This window comes from Bubalus bubalis, chromosome 3, assembly GCF_019923935.1.
Source record: "Bubalus bubalis isolate 160015118507 breed Murrah chromosome 3, NDDB_SH_1, whole genome shotgun sequence".
NCBI lineage: Eukaryota > Metazoa > Chordata > Mammalia > Artiodactyla > Bovidae > Bubalus > Bubalus bubalis.
Genome location: NC_059159.1, coordinates 87,545,923 through 87,563,150, shown reverse-complemented (window position 1 = coordinate 87,563,150; position 17,228 = coordinate 87,545,923). Strand labels below are relative to the sequence as shown.

General features: G+C 46.0%; 1 protein-coding gene and 2 long non-coding RNA genes across 6 annotated transcripts in view; 2 read left to right on the top strand and 1 right to left on the bottom strand.

Annotated features, from left to right (window-relative positions):
* ACER2 (alkaline ceramidase 2) overlaps positions 1-8,117 on the top strand; it is a 38,568-nt gene extending 30,451 nt beyond the window's left edge. For 2 of the 4 annotated variants that reach the window (XM_044939802.1, XM_006070888.3), the window contains exon 6: positions 2,451-8,117. In XM_044939802.1, coding sequence (XP_044795737.1) covers positions 2,451-2,637 — 187 coding nt within the window. In that variant the 3' untranslated portion in view covers positions 2,638-8,117. The other 2 variants (XR_328667.3, XM_006070890.3) reach the window with 2 other exon arrangements.
* A 2,178-nt stretch (positions 8,118-10,295) lies between these two features.
* LOC123332796 overlaps positions 10,296-17,228 on the top strand; it is a 29,770-nt gene continuing 22,837 nt past the window's right edge. Inside the window, exon 1 of the long non-coding RNA XR_006549832.1 lies at positions 10,296-15,075. This is a non-coding gene — a long non-coding RNA (uncharacterized LOC123332796). The remainder of the gene's footprint in view (positions 15,076-17,228) is intronic.
* LOC123332795 lies at positions 12,405-14,120 on the bottom strand. Its single transcript, XR_006549830.1, has 3 exons — positions 13,999-14,120; positions 13,430-13,630; positions 12,405-12,632 (listed from the first exon to the last, which is right to left on the bottom strand). It is a non-coding gene; the product is annotated as an uncharacterized LOC123332795 (long non-coding RNA).

Below are 17,228 nucleotides of genomic sequence, written 5' to 3'. Positions count from 1 at the left end.
AAGCGACTTAGCAGCAGCAGCATACATGATGCAAACTGGTTCTTCTTTTGCTGTTCAAATCATCGACAGCTTTCCTCACCAATGTATTTATATTATTTTCATTAGTTTGTGTGTCCAGTTGATACCTCACACTATGGGTAATGCTATGTAATTCATTTAACCAACTTCTCTGTTAATGGATATTAAGGTTATTTCTAACTTTTCACTTTTATAAACAATTGGTAATGAATATCTGTATTTGTTCATATGCCTGAATGTTCCCTTAGGTTATAATATGTTGCCAAACCCAGAGATACCAACTGACACAATTTTACTAAAATCTGTAAGATAATAAAAGTGTATCTGTAAGATATACTTTCACATATACTGGATGTTAGTAACTTTAAAAAGTATTTGTTAACCTGATTGAAAATATTTTATCTTTCAAATATCAATTTACTATATCTTTCCTGTTTTGAAATGTGCCTTTTAAGTTTCTTTACCATCTCTGTGGAGTGTTCGTATTTAAAAATTTATATCCAGCCCCTACTTCCCGACACATAGTAGAGAGTCATTACTGTTAAATACCTCTGTGCCATTTATTATGCACATTTGTAACATTTTCAAAAGTATAGAGAATAATACAGGGAGCCCCCAGGGAGGAGTTAGCTTCAGTATTATCTCATCCTGGCCAGCCTCACCCACTACCCACCCCACCCAGATTGTTATAAAGCAAATCCCAGACACCCTATGCAATGATTGGTTTTTAGGGCTCTTCATCAGGTAGGGATTTTAATTCTTTGTCATATGGTACACCTATTCCCCCACCCCCCACTTTCCCATTTATCTTTTAGCATGTTAATGATATCTTGCGCCATACTGTTTTAAACTTTCATGCTCTCACCTCTGTCAGTCTTTTCCTTTAGTTTTTTTTTTCCCCTTCTCCCTTCTATATGCATTACAGTGTGGCTGTGACATCCCTTAAATGACACTGTTCTCAACTAAGCAAACTGGTGGCACTCTCACAACCATCCTCATTGCAGGTGTGTGTGTTTATATGTTTGGCTGTGCTGGGTCTTAGTGGCAGTGCGCGGACTCTTCCTTGTACGCCTGGGCTTGCCTCTAGTTGCTGCTCGTGGGTTCTAGAGCGTGGGCTCAGTTGTTGCCGTGCTCGGGCTTAGCTGCCCCGTGGCATGTGAGATCTTGGTTCCCCGACCAGGGATTGAACCTGCGTCCCCTGCACTGGATGGTGGATTCTTAACTACCGGACCACCAGGGAAGTCCCTGTTCCATGTGTTTTTAAATGTAGAGATGTCCATTACATGTGGCTGTCACAGTGATTCCCTTTAGGGTTTCAGAACTTTGTGTCATTTTAAGAAAGACCTCTTCCAAGGTTTATAAAAATATTCTTTTAAAAGAATATTATAAAAGAATATTTATAAAAATATTCTTTAAATATGTTTTTAAAATGTATTTTAAATCTTTAATTTATCTGGAGTTTTAAGTTTCAGTATAAGGTGCAAAAGTTACATGCCTTTACAATGGTTCCCACGATAAAGATCAATATGAAAACTTGCTACCAGCACCGTGAAGATAATAGTTTCCTTACTAAAGTGCAAAAGCTGATGAATCAGTGTAAAATTATTTCTAACGCAGGGTGTTAGATATGTATAGCCCGTTATTCAAGCGAGAAGCGGGGAATCAGTCCCATGTGCTCAGTTATTTCCATCCTCTTAGTGCCTCTGTTTTCTTTTTTATTTTAATTAAATTTGTTTATTTATTTACATGTCAATCTTAAACTCCCAATCTATTCTTCTTCCCCACCCTTCCCCCCCAACCGTAAATTCATTCTCTGAGCTTGTGAATCAGTTTCTCTTTTGTGAAGAAGTTCATTTGTATCCTTTTTCTCTTTTCTCTTTTTTTTCTTTTGGCCATGCACTGTGGCATGTGGGATCTTAGTTCCCCAACCAGGGATCGAACCCTCGTCCCCTGCAGTGGAAGCGCAGAGCCTTAACCACTGGTGCGCCCGGGAAGTCCCTATATCCTTTTCTTTTTTTCTAGATTTTGCATATAAGCGATGTCATATTAGTGCTTCTGTCTTAAACCCTTGATTTCTCTGGAGCCCCAAAGGCATTGGCAAGTTTTTCCTGTTATCAGGCTGGAATATTTTAGAACATTTCAAGAGAGGCTTTGTTGGCTCAGAATTTATCACTCGCATGGGGATGTGGGGCTCCCTCGCCCCTTCTTGACTAGAGGAGGCCCTGCCAGTCTTGGCATCTGGGAAAGGTGGGTTAGGCCTGGAGGGAGGGCGGGTGGAAGTCCAGCGGTCTCTCTGCCTCAGGCCCTCACGCGTCTGTCTCCTTCGCCAGGCACATCCTCATTTGCCTTGCTGCTTGAGCCTGGAGGGAGGAGGGTGGAAGTCCGGCCGGTCTCCTTGCCGCGGGCCCTCACGCGTCTGTCTCCCTCGCCAGGCACATCCTCATTTGCCTTGCCGCCTACCTGGGCTGCGTGTGCTTCGCCTACTTCGATGCTGCGTCCGAGATCCCTGAGCAAGGCCCCGTCATCAAGTTCTGGCCCAGCGAGCGGTGGGCCTTCATCGGCGTCCCCTACGTGTCCCTTCTGTGCGCCAACAAGAAATCCTCGGTGAAGATCACGTGATGGCAAGGCGGTGACTGGCCTCTCTGCCCCCTAACCTTCACCTGCCCGCAAAGACAGCCAGGGTGGGGGTTTCGCAGAGTTGGCAGTGGGGTCTGTCTTTTTAAAATTCTATTCCCTTGGGATCTAACTAGTGTATCTGTGGACCGCCAGGACTCCACAGTGCCTGGGGGGAGAAATGCTTGCCCAGAGATGGGAAGCAGATGGCCAAGGGGCTCTGGGTGTGTATTCTGTGTCACCTCCAGCTGCAAGGCTCATTGGGCTGTGTCCTTTGTGGTGATGGCAGAGCCGTCCAGTGGGGGACCCCTTGCTGCACACGCCTTGCTTCCGGGCCCCGCCATCCCCTTGTGTTCCAGGAGCCGACCCTCCCGTGACAGACACTTCCTGCATCAGACGAGACCCTCTGTCCAATGGAAGAGGCCAGAGCTTTTCATCTGGGGCCACTGTCCTAAATCAGAAGCAGACAGAGCACACACAGGGCTTGTGCCCTGGGAGGCTGGTTTCCCCCTGCAGTGCTCTGTAACCCGAGGTTTACATACACGTGTGAGCCCTTTTCCTGCTACCTCTGCTGGGAGATGGAGACTTGACTACAGATCGGGGTGAAGCTAATGTGCAAAACACCCTGTGCCAAAACCCGACATTCCACTTTAAGCCATTCTGGAAGATGAGCACAATCTTTAAACGCTGACATGGTTTGGCTCCCCAACCCCACCCCAGCCCAGTATCCTCAAATACAAAGAAGAATAGCTGCGGTGTGAGTGTTCCTGCCCTCTTAGTACTTGACCTCTGTGACATTCCCACAGGCCTGTGACAATCGCGGTAGGGATCCTGGTTCAACATTTGGAGCAAATGTGAAGTCTGAGAAGTTGTTCTCATTGGAAGCCTCTTGTCTGCTGTCCTGTTCTGGAAATTACTGTCAAGAATCTTGCCTCTTCTTTCTCTGATATCTACTGTGGGAATTACTCTCGGTATTCTCACGGGATGAGGTGCTTCCTGCAGCTTCTCCAATCATTTGACCACTTGCCTTTCTTAAGTGCTGGCTGTAATTATTCACTGGCTGGTTTGGGTGCAGCAGGACAAACCTCTTGCCCTCTGAGTTCTTCTCACCTACAGTCACACTGGCTGCAACTCATCTCCTCTTCACTGGGCTGAACGGAAGACCCCACATGTGTCTTCAAGGTGCGAGGTGGGGATTCATGACCTCAGGGATACTCGTGTTAACTCAGGCATCTCTTGCTTTGCAACATTCCATCATGGGAGCAGGCAGAACAGACGTGTCCTTCTTGTGTGGGTGGGAAGTATGTCAGTGTCCTCTGTATTTAAGAATGGGGCCGTAGCAATTTTGGCTTGTCTGGGCACCCTTAGACTCTCGTTAGAACTTGCACAGGATCAAAGGGTGAATAGTCCAAGGAGCAACTGAATTTAGAAATGAATGACTTTATTCTACTTCCGTGGTTTTCAAATGATTTTAGCAGAAGAACCCTGTTGGCTGTAAGGCATCTTTATGGAGACCTAATGTGTGAAATAAGTTGTATTCTATTAGCTTAATTTTATTTTGAGGTTAAGCTCGCAGCATTTCCTGAATAATGAAAGGCAGTGAAATGGAAAGTAACAAATTGGTGGTTTCCAAGGTAGAAAGATTTGGTATGGAGTGACTGTCCATGTTGCTTTAGTATAGTTTAAAAATCAGTATTTGAGTTAAATACTCATGGAAATGTTAACTTATCAATATGAGACCTAGGTAGCTTGTGGAACAGTATTGGAAAACTGCTCTTTAAGCCCTTTGGGTTTCAAGACTAGTTTTCTTTAAAGGAGCAGTCAGACCATCCTCTTTTCAGACTGACCCACCAGGCATGGATTCTGTTTTCATAAGCCCAGCTCTTTTAGTGGGAAAGAGTAAAGAGAAGCAGAGTATAGGTAATGTTCTGTGTGTGTGAAGTTTAGTTTCTGTCTTGAAAGTTCCTCGGTGATGGGAGCATTGTCCCAGCCATCAGGGAGGGACCATTTCTCCTGATGAAATGAAGGGCATGTTCCTTGGGAACCACCACGTCCAGCCCCAGAGGCTTTCACCTGGCCCACCTGGAAGGTTCTGAATGACCTTGGAAATGGGAATGAAATGCGACTCTGCTAGGAGGAAAGAAGTAAGTGCTCTAACTTACAGGGCCATTTCTCTTCTTCTGCAAGACAAATGGCTAAGTTTGAGAAAGAATGCTTTTGTTATGAAAAACAAAATGCCCTTCTAGCACATGCATGAGTGCTCAGCCCAGTCATGTCTGACTCCTTGCCACCCTATGGACTGCAGCCCGCCAGGCTCCTCTGTCCATGGGGTTCTCCAGGTGAGAATACTGGAGTGGGATGCCATTCCCTTCTCCATTGGATCTTCCTGACCCAGGGATCAAACCTGAGTCTCTTATGTCTCCTGCATTGGCAGGAGGGTTCTTTACCACTAGCCCCTTCTAGAGGTTGATTTTACTGGGATGAGGCTGAGAAAAAGTGTGGAATATGGTGTATTTGAGGAAGACAAGTCTTTGCTCTACGTCTGAAAAGAAATCACTATGTTTACCAGTGTGGCAGGGTAAATCAAGAGAGTAGGAATATACCAATCTTACTTTGGATTATGGCTTCATTCATATTTATATTTACATTTATATTCATAATGCTCTTATAGCACTACATGCTTCTTAAGGAAAATGGGGATATCACAGAAAAGTTGAAAGAGAAGAAAACAAAGTAATCTGTTTCTATGGCTCAAGGGCAAGCACTGTTAATATATTTTGGTATATTTCCTTCTCATCTTTTTTTCCCTAATACAGTTGTAAATAGATGTCTTTTAGAGCTGACAGTTGATTTTGTACCTTGAATGGAATATAAATGCCAGTCATATTTTTTCTGAAGAGCAGGTTTTGGGATATCTGAGAGTTAGCTATATTCTTGAGTATTCGTCACTGGATTGCAAGACTTACTCTGAGTCTTCCCTTTTTATTTGAGCCTAACATCAATGGGCCCTAAGAAAAAATGAGTTCTACTTTTTGATATGTTTCTGCACTTAGATGGACGAGTCATAGAAAATAGCTGTTAAATATATAGTTCTACAGGTTTTGATGTAAAGAGTGAATAGCTTATTTCATTCCTTGATGTGCAATCAGGAATCTTTTTATCCCCCCTGGTAATTCAGGGAGGTGGAGATTTGACAGGACTTAGGTCATGACTATTACTCAGCATGGCTATTAGATATTTCTTCTGATGCGGATTTGCCTAAGATTGACACCCAGCAGGTACTGGATTTGGAATATTAAAAAAAAATTAATGTAACCAAGTGATCATTTAACAATTCGTATTTTATAGTGTCTGATTTTTAGAAAATAGTTCCTGCTTTTATTATTTTAATGTAAAACCAGCATTTCAGTGACTATATTGCAGGTGTCTGGGGATAAGATGCCTGCATCTGTTTGGAGGTAGGCTACATTTGGGGGGTGCGCTGTGCCTGTCCCCCCGAAGAATGCCTAGAAGACGTTCCTTGTGGATCAGAGATGTTCTTTTGGGAGACTAAGCATGATGGTCATCAAGCACAGGATTTGTAAAAATAACATCACCTATGCTATTTATTGGATTTCTCAGGTATGTAATAAAAACTTCTCCCTCATTCATTATGCTTACGCGAGCTGGTGCCATTCTGGAGGCGTCAGAACTGAGGGGTGAGCCTCCCCTGGCTCTTCATCCCTCGGGGTTGATGTGGAACCATCTGTCTGGGGGACAGGTGAGGGCTGAAGCTTGCCTGGACACAGCCTCTCTCATAGCTCCTTGTTCCCAAATGAACCTGGAACCCCTAATAGTCAGCTCTTTGCCTGGTTGCTGCTGATCCAGCTGGTCAAAGAGAAGTCTTGGGCTAGGTTGGGATTCTCAATGGATTTTGTAGACATCATTTTCCTACAGATTTTTTAATGGCCCCGACTTTAAAGAACTCATTGTTTGAATTGTAGCTTTCCCTATTTTTTAAACCAGTTCTGAGACAATTTTGTAACCACAATATGTAATCAGAGCAAATAGATACATATTTTCAGGTATCTACCTTGTTCTGTACTTTATATAGGGTGTGCTGTATAAGGGCAGTGGGCCCACTGGCTGTGGTAGCATATTTAATCTCTGTTACATTGGGAGTGACTTAAGGCCTTTCGAAATGGAGTTTTTGCACTTTATGCTCTTTTTGTGAACTGACTGTGATGGCTATGTTTGATATTAAAGCCCTAAGGGTCATTTTCTGTGAATGAATAGGTATATGTTTGTTTATTTCCAAAATGATTTCTGCAACAGCTTCCATGAGAAACACATTTAAGGGGTTGTAAGGTACATTTGCTCAAACTCATTTATTAAGGAATTTGGGTATCGTTCTTATTAAGCATACTTAAAATGAGTACATTTAATACTAATTAAACATGCTAGTTAATTGTTGGTTTCTTCTTAGAGCTGTGAAATTAATGCACTTACATGTTTCCAGTATAAAAGTACCTAGAGGCAGTTTGTTGAAAGGTCTGTAATTATGTCAGGTGGATATAAAATCTCAAATGCAGAAAACATTTCATCTAAGCTGCAGTGCGTCCAGTCACTGGAAGGAAGATCATATAACAAAATAAAATAGTAAATGAATTTAGCAGGAAAATTCTGTATACCCATTTTTCTTTATTTCCTGTGAGCATTGTTTTTAAATTAAGGGATTCATAGGCAATCCTGTTTATAAGAATAATGTGACTATGAGAGGAGACAGATTGAGTGGTCAGCAGTATCAGTAATGCTGCTGTGGTCTTAGACATTTTTTCTGGCCAGAACGAGGGGACGAGGGGTGGCCACTGAGGTCTTTGATAATCTGCTATAAGCAGTGGGTCTTCTCCCTAGGAAAATGGCTGTACAGAGAATTACTTGGGTATTCAGATGTCCCGAGAAGCCACCCGGGTACAGAACTGTGTGACACGACATGAAGCCAGGAGTCACCTCCTTTCTGGTGGTGAAATCGAGGTCTCCACAGCTCAGTATTCTTGACTGCCCCCCAAGATCAGCCCCAGCCCCCTTCTCCTGTGAGGACTTTCCGTCATGAGGGACCGAAACTTACACCTTAAGAGTTAAACAAATTTGAAATTTACGTCTTCCTCAAGCCTCTGGTCCTGATTTATACTTCCAGACCCTCCTTAAGATGTTATCTGGATCTGCTGTATTTTTGCACTGTGGAAATTTTTGCAGAATAAAAAAATGTTTTAAATATGGTATTTGGGTTTTCTTCCTCTGCTCTCTCTTGAGCGGAGCTCAGCTTCCTCCTCTGGTCCCACCTTAAAGGGGCTGGCAGTCCCTTTCCCCAGTTTACACAGTTACCTTTTAAAAAGTTTTTTTAATTGGAGGATAATTGCTAAAGCGTTATCTTTATCTCAAGTGGGCACTTTTGTCTCTGGTCACCTCCAGGCCTGGTGACCCTCTGAGTATTAACCCACAAAAAGGAAAAGAATCAACCACACCTGGGTTTTTGTTGGCTTTATTGGCTTGTTTACTTCTTGTTAAAACATTTGATTCAGCTGCTTTACAATTGAGCACAGAGACCATAATGTTATCTTTAAGAATGTAACACATAGCAGTAAAGTCAGTAGAGCTTACTTTTATATTAGGGCAGATGGTGGGAAAGTGGCTGACTAGGGGACTCGGGGCATGGCATGACAGAAAATGCACGATGGCATCTTTGGTGACACTGGCTAGAGAAGGATGTTCAGGAACAAAGCAAGCTGTAGTCACCAGGGTGGAAGGGACCGGAAGCGATTCCTGGAGTAATATTGCCATCTAGTGGCCTTTCAGGGAATTGCTATCAGTGGCACGTGTGAGACCTTTCCCAATTGCTTATCATCCCAGGAGACCCAAGAGACCCGGGTTCCATCCCTGGGTGGAGAAGATGCCTTGGAGGAGGAAATGGCAACCCATTCCAGTATTCTTGCCTGGAAAATCCCATGGACAAAGGAACCTGGAGAACTACAGTCCGTGAAAGTAAAGCCGCTCATTCGTGTCAGACTCTTTGAGACCCCATGGACTGTACCTGCCAGGCTCCTCCATCCATGGGATTTTCCAGGCAAAATTACTGGAGTGGGTTGCCATTTCCTTCTCCAGGGGATCTTCCCAACTCAGGAATCGAATCCAGGTCTCCCAAATTGCTGGCAGACTCTTTACTGTCTGAGCCACAAGCGGCTACAGTCCATGGCGTGGCAAAAAAAGTCTGACATGCCTGAGCACACATACACTGCTGCTGCTGCTGCAAGTCGCTCAGTCGTGTCCAACTCTGTGCGACCCCATGGACTGCAGCCTACCAGGTTCCTCCGTCCATGGGATTCTCCAGGCAAGAGTACTGGAGTGGGGTGCCACTGCCTTCTCCAACACACACACTGCTGCTGCTAAGTCGCTTCAGTCGTGTCCGACTCTGTGCGACCCCATGGACTGCAGCCTACCAGGCTCCTCCGTCCATGGGATTTTCCAGGCAAGAACACTAGAGTGGGGTGCCATTGCCTTCTCCAACACACACACTGCTGCTGCTAAGTCGCTTCAGTCGTGTCTGACTCTGTGCGATCCCATAGACGGCAGCCCACTAGGCTCCTCCGTCCCTGGGAGTCTCCAGGCAAGAACACTGGAGTGGGTTGCCATTTCCTTCTCTAATGCATTAAAGTGAAAAGTGAAAGTGAAGTCGCCTAGTCGTGCCTGACTCCTAGCGACCCCATGGACTGCAGCCTACCAGGTTCCTCTGTCCTTGGGATTTTCCAGGTAAGAGTACTGAAGTGGGGTGCCATTGCCTTCTCCAACACACACACTAGGACTCACTATAATTGTCTCAAAGCTTCCACAAGTTATGCAACTTCTTTTGGGGACCACGTATGTTTCCCTGGATTCTTTTTCAAGCTTCTCTCTGCCTTCATTTCCCTTTCTTCTATTCCCCCAGCAAGTCATTCTTCATTCACTAGGTTGTTTGATCTTACCTGATTAAAAAAAAAAATCAGCCAAATACCTTAAATATTTCCCTATCCACAAAACCAACTTTATTATAGCTGTGATCTGGAGGAAGTTTTTTAACCCACTGGAGTAATTTAACTTTTGGTATCAATAGTTTCTTTTACACAAGTCAAACATCAGTACAACCCCTCAAATTTAAAGACTGAATCCAGTTTGAACCAGCGCTTTGCAAATACCTGCTATGCTAATACAGAAGTGAGCAGGGGTGAGATGGGTGTGGGGAGTGTTGAAGAGGAAGGAGACCATTAACTTTGCTGAAATCCCTACATGAGAGGAATTCACGGTGCTGGGAGGCAGATGGGGGCAGCAGGGAGGTTTGACCAGGAAGGAGTTGAGGTTTGAGAATTCTAAGTGTTAACTGATGGCCCATGAGCCACATTTAATAATATATAATCTCAGTCTGATTAAAGTATCCTTAGGGAGTAATACTGGAGAAGGCAATGGCACCCCACTCCAGTACTCTTGCCTGGAAAATCCCATGGACGGAGGAGCCTGGTGGACTGCAGTCCATGGGGTTGCCAAGAGTCGGACATGACTGAGCGACTTCCCTTTCACTTTTCACTTTCATGCATTGGGGAGGGAAATGGCAACCCACTCCAGTGTTTTTGCCTGGAGAATTCCAGGGACAGGGGAGCCTGGTGGGCTGCCGCTTATGGGGTCGCACAGAGTCGGACACGACTGAAGCGACTTAGCAGCAGCAGCAGCAGGGATTAATACTACCTAGGAGTAGTAGTATTTTCTTAAAGCCAATCTTATTTGAGAGCCCATCACATAAGTTATCTTTCAGGTAAGTTGTCTTCTGACAATTATTTTGTGAGGGTATTATTCCTATTTTGAATACCATAAAACTGAGGCTCAGAAATGTATCTTGAACACAGCTGTTTAGTGGCAAAATCAGGTTTTGAACTCAAGACTTTTGACTCCAGTTCTGTTTCCATAAGTATTTAATCTTATTTTCAAAATGGCAAAGGAGGTAAAAGGTTTTTATATAGATAGGTGAACACCAAGTTGGGATTACTGGATTCAAAAGTATCCTTTTAAAAGGCACGATTAGACAATATAGAGCAGCAGTTGGTATGTAGTGAATGGAGCTGTTGTTTAGTCATTAAGTCGTGTCTGACTCTTTGTAACCCCATGGGGTGTAGCCTCCACTGTCTATGGGATTTCCCAGGCAAGAATACTGGAGTGGGTTTCCTTTTCTTCTCCAGGGCCTCTTCCCCACTCAGGGATCGAACCCGTGTCCCCTGCATTGGCGGGTGTATTCTTTACCATTGAGCCACCAGGGAAGCCTCAGTAATCAGGAGCCCCCACCATCTAGCAGGCCTGGGTGATAGTGCCATCTTGTGGCCACAGCCCGGAACCGCACTCCATCCTCATACATTCCCAGGAATGGACGATGTGTGCACATGGGGACTCCTTCCTGTCTGGCTCCAAGCCATCTCTTGCTCTTCGCAGTAGATCTGCAAATCCAATTAATTCCTGGCCCTGTCTACTTGGATGTCCAATAGACACTCGAATTCGTCTTACCCCAAACTTGCACCTGTACACCTTCTCAGTAAGTCAGGCCACTCCATTCAGTTGCCAGAAGTCCCCACTCCTCATTTGTCCATATCTTACCTAAGAGTAGGTAAATCCTCTCCATCCCACTTCCCCACTGTCTCCAATCCACCCATTTCTCTCCATCCTAGAGAGTGCTCCTCTGTGTCTTGTCAATCCATCTTCCATACAAAATACCAGAGGGGCTGGCCTGAACAACAGACATTTACTTCTCACACTTTTGGACACTGGAAAGTCCAAGACCAAGGTACCAGCAGGTTTGGTTCCTGGTGACGACCAGCTTCCTGGCTTGCACGTGGCCACCTCCTCTTGTGGGCAGGGAGAGTGTGCTCTGGCATCTCTTCTCCATGTTATGGGGGCACCAATCCCATCATGACCACCCCCTCATAACCTCACCTTAACCTGCACGTGTGGATGCTCAATTGCTCAGTCGTGTCCGACTCTTTGCAACCGCATAGACTGCAGCCCGCCAGGCTGCTCTCTCCATGGGATTCTTCAGGCAAGAATACTGGAGTGGGTTGCCATGCCCTCCTCCAGGGGATCTTCCTGACCCAGGGATCAAACCCATGTCTCCTGCCTTGCAGGTGGATTCTTTACCCACTAAGCCTCTGGGGAAGCCCCCATCTTAACCTGATCACCTTCCAAAGGTTCCGCCTCCGAATACCATCACACTGCAGGGGAAGCAGGTGTGAGGGGCAGGTGTTTAGGGCTCCAACATGGATTTTGGGGGATGCAAATTTTCAGGTCACTGCAGAGTGTATGAGGGAGATTTTTCTTATCTTCATTTTCTTGGTGAAGTCCTGAGGTCTGGGGTTGGGGAATGCATATCTGGTCCAAGACCATAGAGCCAGTAAGTGGCTCAGCTCTCTCCCACCCCAAACCTGGGCTCCTTCCCTTCTTTGTTCTGCAGCAGAGAAGGAGGGACAGTGGCCACTGTGCTGAGTGGGGACAGCTAAGGGAGAGACACGGCTAATATGTTCTGAGCAGCTTCACCATGCACCAGGTCCTCATGGGGATACGGGTGATGGATCCCAGGGCACTGGAGCCTAGTCTGTGACATGGAAAGACTGGGGCTCAGAGGCTGAGCCACTTGCCTGAGGACGTGAAGCTGGTGACCGAGGGAGGTGTTACAGCTTCAGCTGCCAGGCCACTGTGCGTGTTCTTGCGTTTGCTCACCCCTTTCAGATTAGGTCGGGGTTTCCTGTGGTGGTGATAACATGACTGTGAGCTCCACGGCTCAAAGCAACAGAAATGTATTCTCTCACAGTGCAGGAGACCAGAGTCTGATTCTAGATGTCAGCAGGGGGACTGCCCCAGAGGTCCAGTAGTTAACACTTCTGTGCTTCCACTGCTGGGGGCATGGTTCGATCCCTGGGGAACTAAGATCCCACGTGCCTTGCTGGGTCCCTTCCCTAAAAAAAGTTCAAGATAAAGATGTCAGTGGGGTTGGCTCCTTCTGTAGCGGGGGGAGAGTCTGCTTCTGCTTCTCTCTAGTTTCTGGTGGTTGCCAGCAATCCTGTTACCTCCACCTGCAGACCCTTCCGTCCAGTCCCCGCCTCCGCTGTCTGTTGGCTTCTCCCTTTCTCCGTGTCAGAACCTCCCTCTCCCTCCCTCTCCGATCTCTTATAAAGACAGCAGCCTAATTCAGTTCAACCTTGATTAACTGATTACATCTGCAAAGACCCCCTTTCCAAATAAGGTCATGGTGTGGGATCCCCGGTGTATGCCAATTTTGGGGGCAGAGTATTCAACCTACTGCCCTGTCCCACAAGCTGCTTCCCGCATCTGCCCAGAATATGGGATCCCCCACCTCCTGTTTAGCCAGAGGCCCCAGAAGAGTGTTACAGAGTAGCCGGAGTCCTCAGAGTGCACACGAGTGCACAGATACACACCTACCCAAGACTTCCGCTTTCTCCTCCATGGCCCCTGTTGGGGTTTCCTCTAATACCTTTCTCACCCCCCATCAGAGCTGGGGAGTAGGTGCCCCACCCTGTCAGCTGCTGTTGAAAAACACTTTGAGAAACAGTGAGTGGTGGTAGGAGAGGACGGAACGGGTCTCAGGGACCTTGGCTGCGGTTTCATTTGGCGGAATTCCCCCCTCTGTCCCAGAAGTTTAGGGTGTCTGGCAGGGGAAAGCCAGCCACCTCTCACCCCAGGCACCCCATGGCCTCGTCATCTTTGCATGGCCGCAAACAAGCCCAGGGCTGACCTGGCAATCAGTGTTGGGGAGGTTGAATTCAGACATCTGTTAATCAGTCAGTCAATCAGTTCACAGAGCTAGAGAATGCAGGGTGTAGTGGAACATCTTGTGGGTCCAGGAAGTTTTCTTTGATTGGAAGGCAACGTCCGCACAGACCCGAAGAATTGAGATCCGCGCTCTTGTCAGCAGCACTGGGATTGGTCGATTGGTCTGTCCAGAATATGAGGCAGAGAGAGAAAGAGTGTGTGTGAGAGCGAGGGAGACTCAAGGTGATTGTGCTGCTAGTCCGAGAGATGCCCTCACCAACTGGTACCAAGGGTAGGGATACACTTGTGCCGGAGGGCCCGGCTGGTAATGGGGAGATGGGGGCGGGAGCCGGACAAATAATGGGCCTTGGTCTTGCGAGGGGGAGAAGGGGAGCGCTGCCCAGAGTGTCCACCAGGGGGCAGTGCAGCCCCGCACACGGCGCAGGGCCCAGGGTGGCCGTGAACCCAGCCTCCCGCGTATGCAGCCGAGGGTTCTCCCAAGTGTGCTGCTTTCTGCCGTTGGATTATTTCTGTCAAACTGGCAAGACTGACCGTGGGCTGCAGAGATTCCGGCCGCAGGGTTGAGGTCCGCTCTCTGTGAGGGCCCCTCAAACCCAGATTCCAGAGAATGGATTTACCCCAAAGCTGGTGACATCTCCTGTCCTGGTCCCTCACCTGCAGGAGTCCATCCTGAGCGCTTGCTCCTTTTTAAACTTGTTAGCTAATTAGGACCTCCTCCATAGCACGGAGAATTCTGCTCACTACTCTATAATGCCATATATAGGAAAACCTAAAAAAGTGGGTGTATGTTGGTGTATAACCCATTTACTTTGCTGGATTTGTGAAACCAGCACAACATTGTAAAACAGTTATACTCCAATACATTTTTTTAAAAAAAATAAATGTTTCTTTTTTTTTTGAGACATATACCACGAACTATGAGTGATTGCATAACGAATTACCCCAACACTAAATTATAACAGGGCTTCTCAGGTGGAGCTACTGGTAAAGAACCCACCTCCTAATGCAGGAGATGTAAGAGATCTGGGTTCGATCCCTGGGTCAGGAAGATCCCCTGGAGAAGGAAATGGCACCCCACTCCAGTATTCTTGCCTGGAGAATCCCATGGACAGAGGAGCCTGGCAGGCTACAGTCTATGGGGTTGCAAAGAGTCAGACACGACTGAAGCGACTAAGGAGGCATGCAAGTTATAACAAAAACAAGTATTTACCATCTCTCAGTTTCTGTGGGTCAGGAATTAAGCACGGGCTTGGCTCAGCTGTTCTGACTTAGGGTTCATCAGGAGTTTCAGTGAGATGACAGCTTAGGATTTTGGGTATGAGATCTGGTTAGGAATCTCTGAGCCTGTTTTCTCATCTGCAAAATGGAGATAATAGTAGTACCCTTAGGGTTGTTATGAGGATTAATGAAATAATTTTCACATGGCAGAAACGGCCAATTGCCTACCTCAGGTGCAGTTCCCTCCTCTTTCTTTGTAAGAGAGGCTCCAGTGTTAAGCTGTAAAGATGGATGTCTGCCTGGAATAAAAGTCTACATTTTCCTTTTTTTCCCCAGTCACTTCTGTTTGAGTAGATAGAAGTGGCAGCTTTCAGGAAACTTCCTGTGATGGTACTTTTATGGGTCAACCTGACTGGGCAAAGGGATGCTCTGATAGCTGGTAAAACATTATTATTTCTGGGTGTATCAGTGAGGGTGTTTCTGAAAGAGATTAGCATTTGAGTTGGTAAAGAGGATTGCCCTCACTAATGTGGGCAAGCTTTGTCCAGTCCTTGGACAGTTTGAATTGAGCAAATAGGCAGAGGAAGGACAAATTTGCCTTCTCTGCTTGAGCTGGGGCGTCCATCTTCTCTAGTGCTCAGATGTTGTTGCTGCTGGTTCTCTGGCTTTTGATCTAGGACCAGCTTACACTGTTGCCTCTTCTGGCTCTTTGGTCTTTAGGTTTAGACTGAAGCTACATGACCAATTTTCCTTGACCTTTACCTTAGAGAGGCAGCTTGTGGGACTTCTCAGTCTCTATAATTGCATGAGCCAATCACAATAAATTTCTCTCTTTCTACCCTATTGGTTCTAATTTTCTGGAGAACCTGAGTAGTACTTCTTTTAAAAGCAACTGCTATCTCTATTTGTTTCTTTTGTTGTTTCCCTTCTTCTGTTTGGCCTTCTGGAATGTGGATGTGGTGGCTGGAGCTCTGGTCACCATCTTGGAACATGAGGCCAAGCAACATACTGTTGGGATAAGAGAATGGTGAGTTGGAAGGAGTCTAGGTTCCTAAAAGTTTTGTGAAGTTGCCCTACCAACCCTGGACGGCCTACATTATACAAAAATACACTTGCATCCTGTGTTTAAGCAATTGTTACCTGGGTTTTTTTGGGGGGTGGTTTTGGTTCATGCAGCTGAGCTGAGCATCCTACCTGACTACACCCTTGGCAAGTGATAAGTAGGTGCTCCCCTGGTGGCTCAGATGGTAAAGAATGCTCTTGCAATGCAGGAGACCCAGGTTCAATCCCTGGGTCAGAAAGATCCCCTGGAGAAAGAAATAGCAACCCACTCCAGTATTCTTGCTTGGAGAATTCCACGGACAGAGGAACCTGGTGGACCACAGTCCATGGGGATCACAAAGAGCCAGACCCTACTGAGCAACTGACACAGGAGGTGCTCAGCACCCTGGTGAGTGTTTTGAATATTCAAATCTGGGGTTGGAACAGCCAACCAAACCTCATAGCTTGGGTATGGGGAGTTAACAGCCAGGATGGCAGGGAAAGATCAGTGGGGCTAAGAGACCTGGGTCATAGTTTCAGCTCTTCTCTCAACCTTCATTTTATTTGCTTTAATAGAGACTGGACTAGTTTTGGTGTTTTCAAAACTTGTCAGCAGCAGAAGTTGTTTTTTCACATGGAAGCCAATATATAAAATAGATGTAAGTGGTGCTTCTGACCCACCCAGGGATGATCCCACTGGAGAAGGAAATGGCACTCCACTCCAGTATTCTTGCCTGGGAAATCCCATGGACAGAGGAGCCTGGTGAGCTACAGTCCAGGGGGTCGCAAAGAATCTGACACGACTGAGTGACTGAGCACACACACACTCTAGAAGGAGCAGCCTTCATTGTCTTGGGTTTCCTGAGGCCTCCAGCTCTAAGTGTGCTGAGGCCAGAGCCTGTAGCTTCATCTTACAGTAAGAGAAGCACAGGACTTCATCACCTTATCTCAGGAGTCTTTTCCCCTTGTGGTTTTAGGCTGAGTATCACGTTGCCTTTGCCAGAAGTCAACATGAAGCCACACAACACAGGCTGGAACTTGAACTCACTTTTTTTTTTTAGTTTATTTATTTTTAATTGATCGCTTTCAATTGAAATTGTACACCTGGTCTCAGGACTTAGTGAAGCTCGAGTTCTTTAGGTCTCGTCGAAGAATTCAATGAGAAACAAATTGATAGCTAAGAAGTGGATTTACTCAGAGAGTTGCAGTTCCTTGGATAGAATGCAATCTGTCTCAAAAGGCAAGAGTGGCCCCAGGGCACAGGGTTGTCTTGAAGAGTGAGAATGGCTGAGGGAGAAATACTCCACAGACAGAACGTGGGTCCACTCAGAAGGTGAGAAGCCCTGGGGGCAGTTAGTTTTTATAGAGGTGGATACATTTTTTTTTAAATTTTATTTTATTTTTAAACTTTACATAATTGTATTAGTTTTGCCAAACATCAAAATGAATCTGCCACAGGTTATTTTTAATTGGAGAATTGCTTTACAATGTTGTATTGATTT